The sequence below is a fragment of the Cololabis saira genome, chromosome 23 (genome assembly GCF_033807715.1).
Source record: "Cololabis saira isolate AMF1-May2022 chromosome 23, fColSai1.1, whole genome shotgun sequence".
Classification (NCBI taxonomy): domain Eukaryota; kingdom Metazoa; phylum Chordata; class Actinopteri; order Beloniformes; family Belonidae; genus Cololabis; species Cololabis saira.
Window position 1 is genome coordinate 9,442,164 of NC_084609.1, and position 14,058 is coordinate 9,456,221.

General features: G+C 40.0%; 1 protein-coding gene across 2 annotated transcripts in view; it reads right to left on the reverse strand.

Moving 5' to 3' along the window:
* The window catches only part of bltp3b (bridge-like lipid transfer protein family member 3B), a 43,121-nt gene extending 32,021 nt beyond the window's left edge, over window positions 1-11,100 (reverse strand). For both annotated transcript variants that reach the window (XM_061714085.1, XM_061714084.1), the window contains exon 1: window positions 10,905-11,100. In XM_061714085.1, coding sequence (XP_061570069.1) covers window positions 10,905-10,948 — 44 coding nt within the window. In that variant the 5' untranslated portion in view covers window positions 10,949-11,100. The remainder of the gene's footprint in view (window positions 1-10,904) is intronic.
* Between the last annotated feature and the right edge of the window lie 2,958 nt (window positions 11,101-14,058).

The following is a 14,058-nucleotide window of genomic DNA, read 5'->3' on the forward strand; positions in this document are numbered from 1 at the left end:
CTACGAGATGCTGGAGCATCAGGTTGGAGTGTGAGAAAACCGTTAAGAAATAAATCTATTAGACAAAGTATTGGGAAACAATAGACTAAATTAAAGGAGGAATGCTTGCTTGCTCTCCAACACCAATAGTCAGGATAGATTTAAGCTTGTTACCCAACCCATGTTGTTCACACAAAAACGATGTGTGTGTGTAAATGAAGCCAGATCAAAGCTCAGAGTTTTATGACAAACACGTAGATCAACCCGTGAGTCAACACTGAAACATAAAGGACAATAAGTGATATTCTAGTACTTTATTGTTTAAGAAAATCAGGGCGTGGAATAATTTCTACATGTGTACCAACACTTGGGCTTCACTGATACTGCACAAGTATTAGTATTTGAAACTTACTTAAATGGAAAAAAAGAGGAATTACAATCATTTGTAATCACTTAGATTATTAGGGAACTGAATGGAGTTGACTCAAGAATCACAACACTTTTGAGTCTCCTTTTCCATCCTTTAAATACGGGCCGCTGATCTACACAGCAGCACATTTATCTGACAGAAGAACAGCATCAAAACCGGAATAGACAAGTGGTAAAAGTAAATAAAGAAAGAAAAATACCCCCAAAATACAAAGATTTATTTGACCAGAATCATTTAGCATCACACGTTTATTTCACACGTGATTAGAAACTCAGTTGGTGAAACTAATTTTGGGTGCCCAACTTAAAATAACTATGATTTCTGATCTTCTGTTTCACTACAGAAATAATAAAGCAATAATATTTGTTATGTACTTCCTACCATCATGGTTTTTCTTCACATCTGAACCCTCCTGGGGACAGTAACGATACTCTTGATCTTCAGCTTGACTGATATCTGCAGTACCCAAACTGACCACTAGAGTATTTCTCTTTCAGATGGCGTTTACATGTTTTTTTCTCACTAAAAGGTCACAAATAATAACACAAACAACTCCTCCATCATTCAAGTAAGAAAAAATTCTACACTTGACTGACTACACACTTTAACTGTGTCAGGTGCATTGATTTATCCAGCAGCGCATAAATGGACAGCTACCGCATTATATGGCAGGAGTTGCATGCAATAAAGAAGAGCAGCTGAAGGTGTGAACGCTGTTTAAACACAATTTAAAAACCTGCAAAGTCTTAGAGACCATAAACAAAAGAAACCAAGTTCATTAGCAATATATAGGGATGGAAGTAAATATTGGACAAAAAGGAAGGGAAAAATAGACTTTTTTTTAGTTGCAGTTGCTCGAACGGCCACTAGAGGGTGGCTCCAAAAATGAGTCGGTCTCCATTGACTCCCATGTTAAAATGTCCAACTTAAGAACAGAAACAAACATGTTTACAGCCTGGCTGAAAAAACATTTTGGTCTCAATCATTTGATTTCATATCTATGACAACTCTGAGGGGTTACTTTTTTTTTTTCCTGGTACCACATCAGGAAAATTTACAAAAGCCGATTTGATTGACAGACGGCTTAGCCAATGGCTATCCGTTATTACCTCCTCATCTGTACCCATCATACTACCAGGCTTACTGAAGCAATCAGTGGTTTGTGCAAACTCAGCAGAAATTGTAATTTTTGCCATCATTTTAACATGTTTGACCATATATTCCGTTATTAAAATCTGCCAGAAGCGCACTTCTAACTTTGATTGACATACAGTGGGCAGGGAAACATGGCAGTATGAAGGAAAGGCTTCAAAACCGGTCTCCAGAAACCAGTGTGTCATGTGACTACTACTGTAGCAGACCTGTAGGCCGCCATGTGATCACGTAACTTCTGCTTTTCTGCATCTTTTTTTTAACAGGTACCCAAAGTACACTAAAATAGTCTGTACCTTATAAGAAAATAATAATGCAGGCCAAATAATTACAGTAAAAGCCCGGCAGGCTCATTTGAGTTATAATGGGATACGATGTGCCCCAATTAAAGCCATAAAAGGATGCCACCTGCCTCGTCAGCAACAGCAAAGCAGCATGTGTGACTACGCAGCAACTCAGTAACCCAATAGTGGTGGGCAAGACAAAAGGTTTTTGTTCTAATAGTCTCCGTCGTCAGTGCTGGGAAGATATCCGGACACGCAAGAGGGTTGAGAGTCAGTAGCTGTGGACTGAAATAAACTTTGTCCAGTGAGTTCTGTAATTCTTTGGCCCACATTTTCAGTGATTCAGTCTGTCTAACCTTTTTTTTTCCAGTCAGCAGTCTCTACTCCTCTCCAACTAAATATCCATGTAAATTATTCAGCAACAGAGGCATAAACGGAGCCTCGGCAGCAGCAGAACAAGGCGGAAAAAAAAACACCCTCTCACAAAGAAAATACGAATAATTAGATGTGCGCATCCTCTCGCACGGGCATGCAGACTCCCGGTGGAAACACTGGCAGGATGTTGGTGCTGCGACGTCTCCGCCTTGTGACCAGTGAAACATTAATTCCTGCTGCTGATCAGGTGTCAACAAGCCAGCCAGCTTCTTTGACTCTTGCTTCTCCATTGGCTTCTCACCGGTCACCTCTTGCTTCCGCTTTTCTTCCTCTGAATGCATGAAGAAATCAACCCTGTAATTAAAATTAATTTAGCTAATCAGCCGCGCTGCTACCAGAGCTACCTGCCATCAGCGAGTGGCACGCAGGGATGGTTCGTTTGCTCGTCCCCTCGACAGACCTCAGCTGTTCTTCCAGTCATTAGAGCTGAACCCACCGGACCGAATCCAGGTCCATAAAGAGACGAGTGCAGACGTGGCAGAGGATTGTCTTCCTCTAATATCTGCACATAAACCACTCAACAGTGAAGTCCAAGCCAGCAAAAAAGTTAGTTTTGACAAGGTCTCATATTCTATATATAAAGAGCGGTGCACTGGCAATCTTAATATTTGCACCGGTATATCATGACTAAACCAGGCTGTCAATTATCTTGTTGTTTTTAACCAATCTTTCTATTATGGCACTTTTTCACTAATATCTACTCGGCTCTACTCATCTCGGCTTAGGCCACGTTTACACAGAGCCGGGTATTTACACAAACGGATATTTCCCCCTCTACGTTTTGAAAAATACCCTTGTTTACACGAACCCGCATAAATACGCTGTTAAGGTGCTATGAGCAGCCAAACCTGCAGGGGGCAGTGTAACGAGAAGATAAAGTCATGCTAGCCAATCGGAATCCTGGAAAAAAACATCAACAAATGACACGAGTGAAGCCTGAATAATATGGTTCCGTGTTAATCGACAGCGTAGCCTACGTACGGTGCGCGTCGCCGCGTACCCTACGCCGTAGGCTCTGCGTTGGTGTAACGCGGAACCATAAATCAGCCTTGACTGCCAGTTACTTCCAAGACGGAACGAGAGTCTTTCGTTTGGAGTGACAGAGAAGTGGAGTTACTTTTAAGTGTGACTTTAGAATATAAAACAGGTAAAATACAAGAAAATATTGACGGTGGCCAAACAAATTGTAAACACAGGTCGCACAAATGATGCTGGTGACGTTTCTGTCGCATAATGTGACGTTCTGAAGCCTAAATCTCCGTTTCCCTCCGTTTACAAGCAAACGTGAAAACGGAGTATTTGAAAATCTCCACTTTGGCCGGAGTTTTCAGAAATGATCGTTTTTGATGACTTTGAGCTTCGTTTTCGTGTAAACGAACGGCCAAAACGCATGAAAATGCCACCGTTTTTGCTCCGTGTAAATGGGGCCTAAAGATGTAGAACCTGGAGGAGATGATAGATGTGCTGCTGGGTCTGTGGCTTGTGTTCGATATCAAGTTAAAAAATTAGAGTGACAGAAGCTTCAAGCGGCAACGCTTTAAAAAGTTTTTTTTTTTTTAAGTTTGTCTCGGCGCCGCTGAAAAGTCCGTTTGTAGCCGCGAGCAGCTATGAAGTGACAGAGCTCCTGGTAGATCTTGTCGTTCCTTATCTCGCAACTAACCCATCCACTCACGTGAAGCATTCAACAGACGCAACACTAAAAATGAGACATCATTGTGGATGCTTGGCCACATCCAGCTGAGTTCTCCAGATGCATCTGCACAGGTGACGACAGACAAAGACACATTTGAAGGTGGTTTGGATGCGTCAGCCAATCCACGTCGTCATGAATACGGCCTGCATCTCTACAGTCGACGTGTCTTCTTTTAAATATCTGCAACTGCGAGCTGTTCTTGCAACTTTTCCCCTGAAACCACAAGCCGAGTGCCGACTGCTGGCCCAGCGTTCTGCATGCTCACGTCTGTGGATCTGGTCAATGGAAACAGCTCTTCACCGCTCTCCGATGATGCATTTGTGGCACGGCCTGATGACATTGATGCCAGAATGAGATTAGCCTAAGGGAAGACGGCCAGGGTGACTCAAGCGACAACCGGCCTGTTTTAGCAACCCAGCCCGAGGTCATTTCAAGGAACAAGTAAACAGTAAGAGACGAAGAGAAGAAAAGAAAACGGAGAGAGTTAACATCCTGAAGGGATTCCTGTGTCAACACAGGATTGGAGATTTTTTGGGGTTAAAAAATAAGGGAATGTAGGTCATTATTACCACAGTTTTCCCACCAATTCTGGTCTAGTGAGCCATCAGACTTGACATCCAAAAAGGCATCTAAATGATTCAGTGGGGCATTTACCATCATCAGTGTGTACTGAAGCAACCACACACAGTCTTTCAACTCTTCAAGTGAAGTTGGCATTCTTTCTATCGATGCTGGGAAAGTTCAATCAATATAATCAATAAATCCCATTTTATTTTTTTACCCAAATCCCACCAGGTTAGAGAGAGCAATGGATGCATCAGCACTTCAACCAAATAAGTCTGCCATTTCCAAAATGTTTCTTCATCGTCTAAATAATTATAATAACTTAATAATTCTGAGCTAAAATGGAAACTGTTCACTCATTTTTTTAATCTATTTATAAAAGCCTGATTTAATTAGGTCATCCACTGAAACAATAATATTTACATCGTTATGAGACGAACTCAACCCGTTAGTGAGACAAGAAAAAGAAAACAAACAAGTTTCTCGTCTTTAGTCGTCCCTCACTTTTCTCTACATGTGTTCTTTAATTCATCATCATCATCATCATCATCATCATCATGTTTCAATCTTTTATCTCCCTGCCTTGCTGCTGTTGGTGCATGTCACAACACCTTTTATAACCTAAGGAATGAAAAAAATTAAATAGGAACAAGTGTGTCACCCTGAGGGTTTAGGTATTTTCAAGCCTACATCCATAGTAACACGGAGCCAAACTGTCAAAGTTAAGTCGGTTTGTTTTGGCAGTCAGGAGGCCAGACTTGTAGAATATTTATAACCCTGGAGACGGTGAAAAGGTTAGCCCGGAGGAGAGAACAATCCAAGACCCCGCATACATAGAAGCAGAGGATGCCAAAGTCTAGAGGGACCCGGGCCAAATGTCGCAGTCTTGCTGCAAAAAAACACAAAAAAAAACTAAGCTACACACAGAACACTCAGAGCAGAAGTACTTCACAGCGTCATACTGATGAGACACCCACAGCCGAGCCCTCAGTCATGACTCATGCAATAATGGCCTTTCCACCAGCAGTGAGTGCTCACGCTCCGGAGTTTATCACCGCGATGCTTTAAGATGCCTCCCGATGAGAAAAACAGAGGAGCAAGAAAGGACCCGTTTCTCACACAGTCACGGGAAAACAGCTCAAGCCAAGATGGATTAAAGAAAACAGACTTTTAATGCCTGCATGCTCCACGTCCAAGCATCAGTTACAGAGTTCATGTGCTCAGTGACAGATGCAGATCTTTTTCAATGATAAAAAAAACTCAGTAACAGGATGAAAAACATCTGATATGCGATCATCTAACTTGAATACTACACATCAGCATACTCACGGCTCATAGGTGAACTTATGTGTTGCCCTCTGACATCAATCTTTGTTAAAAAATAAATAAATATAACATGTAAATGGTAAAAGAGAGGCTCACAATTAATTTTCAGTGCAGACATCTGACAGATAAGTGAGCTGAAGGGTGCAGAATTTTATGAAAATTGGGTATCGACAGGATTGTGGTGTGTGAGAAACTTAAAAAAGCAGACTCCATCCGACTAACGCAAACAGAGCAGATGTGCCATTGATGCATTTATAACTCAAGTTCACACATCTGTATCTTCGGTTTGATAACCACCTAGGGCTGTGCGATTAATCGATTTTTAATCTAAATCGGATTTATTAATCAAGACGATGTTAAAAAAAGGAAAATCGGAAAATCGATATTCATTTTTTGCAGCTGGCTGCATTACAGACAGAGCTCGTCTAGTCGTCTTTGTTTGGTCAAGAAAATTGTAAATGTTGTCACTTTACTAAACTCAAGGAGGATTTATAGTATCTTTCAATTGCACTTCATTCCCAATAGGGAAATTTGTTTGCTATTTTTCTTTAAAAATAAAAATAAAATATTTGAAACAATTTATTCCATTGTCTTTTGTAGTTTTACCAAAAAAAATCGAAAATCGAGTTTTCAGAGAAAAAAAAAAAAAAAAAATCGGGATTTTATTTTTGTCGAAAATTGCCCAGCCCTACCACCAAGTACTTTTAAGCATAAAAGTTTTTAAACTTTTAAGCATATTTCAAGACATGTTGCTTTTCCTCTGACTTGTGTGCCTGTGAAAATGAGTTTGACAGGTGACTGAACAAAACGAGATGTTTGAGAACATGACCTCGGGGTCGCAGGCACCGCCTGCTTTCCTTTTACCATTCTGAGATTAAAAGAAAGGGATCCCGACTCATTAAGGGGAATAACTGTATTTAATCTCTTTTCCCAGCTTGGTTTTGCCTGAGAACAACCTTTGTGAACGAGTATTTCTCCCCTCAGTAGGAATTTCTCCTTTACAGGACAACTGACCTTGTTCGACCGCATTAAGCTTTCTCTCCTACCACATTAACCTGTGGGGGCTAGTGTGTGTGTGTGTGTGTGTGTGTGTGTGTGTGTGTGTGTGTGTGTGTGTGTGTGTGTCCAACCATCTGGCTCCGAGCCACAATCCTGTCGATACCCAAACCTGTCTGTATGCAACGTAAACACACACTTTGTGTCAAGTCGCCCCCAGGGGCCCATCTGAGTTGGACTTTCTATGAACACTTTATTGATCCAGTTCCACATTAGAGCAGCACATGAATGCCGAGACTCAATATCCTGAAACTGACTCAAAAGACGAACACTGAGGCCCCTCTGAAGGGGTTTGTGTCCCGCACGCGTCGCTGGGTTCGTATCAGCCAGGAGGAGGAGGAGAAGTCACCGCCCGCATGAACGCGCATGAACGCCGCCTCACTAACTAACCATCTTGTCCCGGTCACAGAAAGCACTGGGAAGCCGTCCGTTCCCAGTGAGGCGTGGGGGCTGAGTGAGCTGACATGTTGACACCCACAACATAATCCGCGGCAGTGTAAGCACACCTACGCTGGGTAAAAATAAGCTATACCAGTTCGGACTATTCCTGGCTGATGCTGAAGCAGCAAGAGAGCAGAGTCATCCAAGCGCACACACACAACAATCGCCCTCCTGAAGCCGTATTCTTCTCTCTGCGGGGTTAATGAGGTAATGCTGCTCCGCCATTCTGACATCGGCACTTTTCCCGTGACATCTCGGCGCAGGATTGGCCTGCTGTCTGACGGGTCAGCGAGCTTCCACTCAGCAGCAGGCCAATCTGGCTGGCACGAGGATCACATGGCCAGTCCGAAGACAGTGCTGCTCTTTCAGACGTTTCCGGTCAGTCGTGACGAAGACGCTGCTGAGGGCGAGCAGAGTCATGAGCTAAGAAGCACTAGCGCGCCGCCTCAGCGCGTGTGGCTGAAACGCACCGGCCGCTGAAGGACACGACACCCCGAGACACTCAGACCGTGTGTTGCAGATAACGCAGGCTTTATCTGCGGCATTACTGAAGCCTGTGAAGGACAAAGACATCCCAAACACCAGACATTAACCTCTGCTGCCCCCGCCATCAGACACAACCGTCAGTGTCCTTTTTATGTTCAAGAACACAAACATGTCCAGCTGCATGCTGATGAGATTTTCAAAGACTAGCTTGTCTTTGACGCACAATATAAATCTGAAAACTGTCATTCTGCTTTTTCCCCACACATGTGCCACTATCAAAAACTATATTTTAAAGAAACGGTTCATTACATTTCTGTCTGTTACGTGTTTTAGATTAAAAACAATGAAGTACTAAACACTTACACACATCCCCAGCTGCTATTAATGCTTATTCATCCCATGGTTTATAATAAAGGAATAAATGTGGTAAATTAGGTTGTAAAATGTTGGATTGGCTTGTCGTTTGAACCCACGAGGAGAAGTGAGACCCAAAAAAAACAGCATCCCACCCTTTTCCGCATCATTATCCATGTCCTTAATGCTCATTTTTTTTGCTTCCTTTCGTAATTTGCTTTTCTCTGCTCAAATTTTAATGTAACTTTGGCTCATTTTAATCATACTTTCCCAATTATTGTTTATTATGTTTTCCTGATGGTTTCTCTGCAATACTTGTGCATGCACTTTTGGTTGTTATATTGTTTACTTTGGCCACTTTTATAAACAGAGGTGCAAGTATATAACAGGATGTTTAGATATTCATGTTTATGATTGTTCACTGCTTTATGTATATACAGTGACCTTTAACTCTATGGTATGTATAAATATATGATATGTATGACAGTTTCTGCAGTGGTGCAGACTGTTATTACTAGACAATATACAGTATATACAAAAGTGCAGTGGGGATGATTTACAGTATGTACAGAATTACAGGAGTAGGATTATGTGGTGGTGGAGAGACCAGAACATCTGGGTTCAAGTCCATGCCTACAAACCTGCAGCAGCTGCAAGGATGCCCGTACCTGCTCCTGATGTTACATCAGTAACCTACACTTGTTGTGGATCTACGTTTCGGACGTGTCTGCTTCACAGCCTGACACTAAAAAGGACAGTAATGTCCCCGCAGGGGGACGTCGCCTCGACTGGTTGAACCTGCTCCGGTTCAGTGTGGAGGGTTTAAAAATGTTTTGTTTGGTATACTTGTGAAAGACCCAACACAATCATCATTCTTGGGAAGTCTTTTATACATAAACTCATAAAAGTAAAACCAAACTGTTATGTTTTTCATAAGGAGCTGTGTCACTATTTGTCATCTTTGAAGTGTATGGAGAAGAAGAATGCTGTGAAACTTTGCTATTTAGTAGAGGAACTTAATCTTGCAAAGTACCCCTAGCTGTCTTTTCTTTTCATTTCTTTTCTTTTAATTTGGACCACATTACACCAGTCATAAAATCGCTACACTGGCTTCCAGTGAGTCAAAGGATAGAGTTTAAAATCTTCCTGCTGGTCTACAAAGACCTGAATGGTCTTGGACCAAAATACATACTGGATCTGTTAGTTCCTATGAAGCTCCCAGACCCCTGAGGTTCATCTGGATCTGGTTTGTTGTGGTTCCCAATAACAAGAATCAAGCAAGGTGAGGCAGCGTTCAATTATAGTCAGTTATATTGTACCATTGTGCCATTACTGTTTGTAAACTGGTTACATTTTGCTAATAAAAATAACAAATAAAAAAAAATGCAGAGGGATTAAAAAGGTTTTGTTTGGTATACTTGTGAAAGACCCAACACATGATTTGGCAATTAACACGATCATCATTCTTGGGAAGTTTTTTATACATGAACTCATGAAAGTAAAACCAGACTGTTATGTTTTTTATAAGGAGCTATGTCACTATTTGTCATCTTTGAAGTGTATGGAGAAGAAGAATGCTGTGAAACTTTGCTATTTAGAATAGAATCAGGTTTATTGTCCAAGTATGAACATATTTGTTTTCGTTTTTTTTCTCCACTCACTGAACCCAGATTTAAATAGTTACAAACACTAATAGACAAATGGCTCTTATTAAAATATTTACAGTTTAAAAGGGAAAGGTGCAGCAGTATGAGGTTGTCATGGTTATTGAAAGGTGCATTGTTACAGCATATGATTGTGTTTATTATTTATTATTTGTTTGTATTTAGTAGATTAACTTAATCTTGCAAAGTACCCCTAGCTGTCTTTTCTTTTAATTTATTTTTATTTGTATTATTTAATTTCCTTCCACTCTCTATCTTTGTTTACAGGACTGTCTCAGAAAATTAGAATATTGTGATAAAGTCCTTTATTTTCTGTAATGCAAAAATGTCATACATTCTGGATTCATTACAAATCAACTGAAATATTGCAAGCCTTTTATTATTTTAATATTGCTGATCATGGTTTACAGCTTAAGAAAACTCAAATATCCTATCTCGAAAAATTAGAATATTCTGGGAATCTTAATCTTAAACTGTAAGCCATAATCAGCAGTATTAAAATAATAAAAGACTTGCAATATTTCAGTTGATTTGTAATGAATCCAGAATGTATGACATTTTTGTTTTTTTTAAATTGCATTACAGAAAATAAGGAACTTTATCACAATATTCTAATTTTCTGAGACAGTCCTGTATGTCTGTTGCCAACTACCTGCTTTCTACATTGTGCCATTACTGTTTGCAAACTAGTTCAATTTTTCTAATAAAAATAACAAATAAAAAAAAATTCGGAGAATTTAAAAAGGTTTTGTTTGGTATACTTGTTAAATTTTGCTAATAATAATAATAATTAAAAATAAAAACACATTTAAAAATAAATAAATAAAAAAGTGTGGAGGGATTAGCCGCCGAAGCTAACGCGTTAGCTGCTTAACAACCAGGGACACATCGGCTTAAAACTTAACTGAGAGCTTTAGTAGTTTTACAGCCCGGTTCCACCTGCCGGGACTCCCCCCCCCCCAGAGCCCGGCCGACCCCCCCCTAACCCCGGCAGGTCGGTGGAACAAACGTCGGTGTCTGCTGCTGCTGCTGGGACAGACCTGGAGAGGTGCTTCAGGATCTGCTTCTTGATGAGCCCGGCCATGGCGAGCTGATCCCCGGGTCCGGGAGGGAGGCGGGCGGGGGTCCGGGCTCCACTACGACCACTCGGGCTGGGAGACAAAGCGGGCGGCGTTAGGCCATCTCTGCGCGGATCTCTGCACGATCATCCTCCGGTGTGAGCACACCTGGAGCCGCCGACACACGTCACGGCGGGGGGCGGGGCCTATGCTGCGTTCACGTCTGCTCGGAAATACCGCGGTCACGTCATCTAATTAACCGTGTTGTTAGCTCGATTTATGGTTCCGCGTTAAATCGACGCAGAGCCTTCGCCGTAGGGTACGACGTAGGCTCTGCGTTGGTGTAACGCGAAACCATAAATCAGCCTTTAATGACTCATCGAACATAAATGTTTAATAAATATGTAAATACATGATCTCATCACTTAAAGATCATCATACGTATTATTAATAGGGTGGGATACTATGATATTTAGTAGAATTTATTAAAGGATAACCCCTTGAGATGTAACATCTCATTTTCAAGGGGGTCCCATAAAACATACAACATTACAATATATTACATTACAGTACAGACATACAAGACATAAAACAAACACAGACATCTTGCTCACCCCCTCCCACACACAACCCCTACCCACATAAGTCTAGTTACAAAGTAGGCTAATTGAATAACCGAAACAATGAGATAAATATAACATAACAGAGAAAAAATAATAATAAAAATAAAAAATAAATAAAAATAAATAAATAGAAAAAAGGACAAAAAATACATGAATAAATTAAAAACATAGGCAATTTGTTTTAAGATGAGAATATAATGACAACTTAAAATAATGAAAAGAGGTAATAGAAAAGAGAGGAAGATTATTCCAATCTGATGGAGCTTTAAAATAAAATTATCTTTTACCAACCTCTTTTAAAATTCTAGGAACAAAGAAAAAAGAAAATTCATATGTCTGAGTGAGTATGGAGAGTTGTATAGAATCATGAGTTCTTTTAAATATGAAGGACAGTGAAAATAAACACATTTAAAAAGGAAGTGAAGCCAGTGAAATTGCCGTCTAGTTTTGGGTTGCAACCAGTTCAATGAATGAAACATAAAACAATGATGTGTTCTGAAAGGACAACGTAACACAAATCTACATAATGAATTAAATACAGTCAGAGGTTTAAGATGGGTATCTGGAGTATTTTGATAAACAATATCTGCATAATCAACAAGTGGTAATATAAGTTGAGAAATTAACCTTTTTCTGACAGGAAGTGTGAAATAGTTGATTGAACGGTAAAGTGGAGCAAGACAGCCATATGCTTTTTTAACAGTATAATCAATGTGAGGTTTAAAGGTAAGTTATTTTTATGTATAAAAAAACTTTTATACATAAACCAAGAATGACTATCGTGTTAATTGCCAAATCATGTGTTGAGTCTTTCACAAGTATACCAAACAAAACACTTATAATCCTGGGTGCTTCATAGGGAACTAACAGATCAAGCATGTATTTTGGTCCAAGACCATCCAGTGCTTTGTAGACCAGCAGAAGTTATCTCTAGGATCTTTCCAGAGACCCAGAACATGACCCCTGAACAATTATTACATAAACATAAGATAAACAGTGGCAGGTAAAATATTCCCCTAATTAACTGTGTTAATGATCATCGAACATAAATGTTAAATAAATATATAAATACATAATCTCATTATTTTTATCTCCTTTCTCGAGCAATAACATAACATTTGGTTTCATCTTGAAAAACACAAATGATACACTCTGTGTCAATGTTTTGTGTACGGCCAAGTGTTTTATGTAAATGAAACTGTGCATTTTGGATGTAAACATTCAACCATTTGGTATCTGTTATCTCTGATTAAGTTTCTGCCCACAGGATTAAACCCTGAGTAGCATAAGAGTGAGTAAGGAGAAATCATGCAGGGACCTATAGAGTCAGAGCAGAGCTGGTTATTGATTGTTATTAGTTAGTCAAACCACAAAGATGCACAAAGCATTGATGATGAGATGCAAACTTACTCAATACTAAAATGAACAGATTCACAGAAACTATAATGTTACTCAAAACAGCTTTAAAATCATAAAAGCAATTGCAAGCTACCACAACAAATCCCCAAAATAGCCACAATGAGAACGAGTCAAACTAACTGAGATTTAATTCAGTGTAACTCAATTGAATTAAATTATTAATCAACAAAGAGAAATTATATTGTTGCACTAAAATTCTCTGAGTCGGTCAGTATTAAAAGTACTATAAAAATCTAAGTTATTACAAAGAGTCATTTTAGTAGGTTAAAGTAAATCACTAAAACCAATTAGAGGGAGTTCCACAACAATTAAAACCAGATTAAACAGCAGAACAACAGCTTTAATGAGATTATGCAAGTACACGGTGGAGCAAAACAGACATAAACGACTCAAGATACGTATAAAGGGGAACAAAATTACTCCCAATAATATCAACAAAAATTAAAGACAAAACATTAAATAACCACAACATTTTTTTAAATTACATATCAACATTTCATGGACCTTTAGTGCCACCTAGCGTTGAAAACGAGGTACTAACGTTTTTTTCCTTTAAAAGGTTTAAGAGATGTTTTCTGCTTGCAATATTTTGTTATTCAGTGGAAACGAGATAATATTCAAAATGTGCTTTTGTACTTTTATTTAATGCCACAGTAACTTTTTAATCAAGAAACTGGCGCACAAACTGAAAGCGAAAGCTTTTGGACGCAAATGGATTTTAGAGCCTTAAAAGAGACTCATCTTTGTTCGCAGTGAATGAAAAAGCTTTGGAGACGCCTTGGACTCCGCGCCCTTGGCCTGTGGACAGATAAAGTGTGACCACTCCGATGTTTTGCAGTTTTTGGAGCCGTGCAACCACAGGATGTGACATCCTTCAGGCCGACACCGCAGTGCCACGTATGAGAGGAGGAGCAGCCTGAGCCGGAGGGGAGAAGGGGCCCCTCCCTGCACGATCTGCTGAAAGTTTACATCAGCAGCAACACGTCTAACCATACCTTACAGGGGGGTGATATAACAGAGGTCAGAGATTGGTAAAGATTTTAAAGTGTGCTGGTAAATAATATGCCAATGGTGCAATGTTTTCTTCATTATAA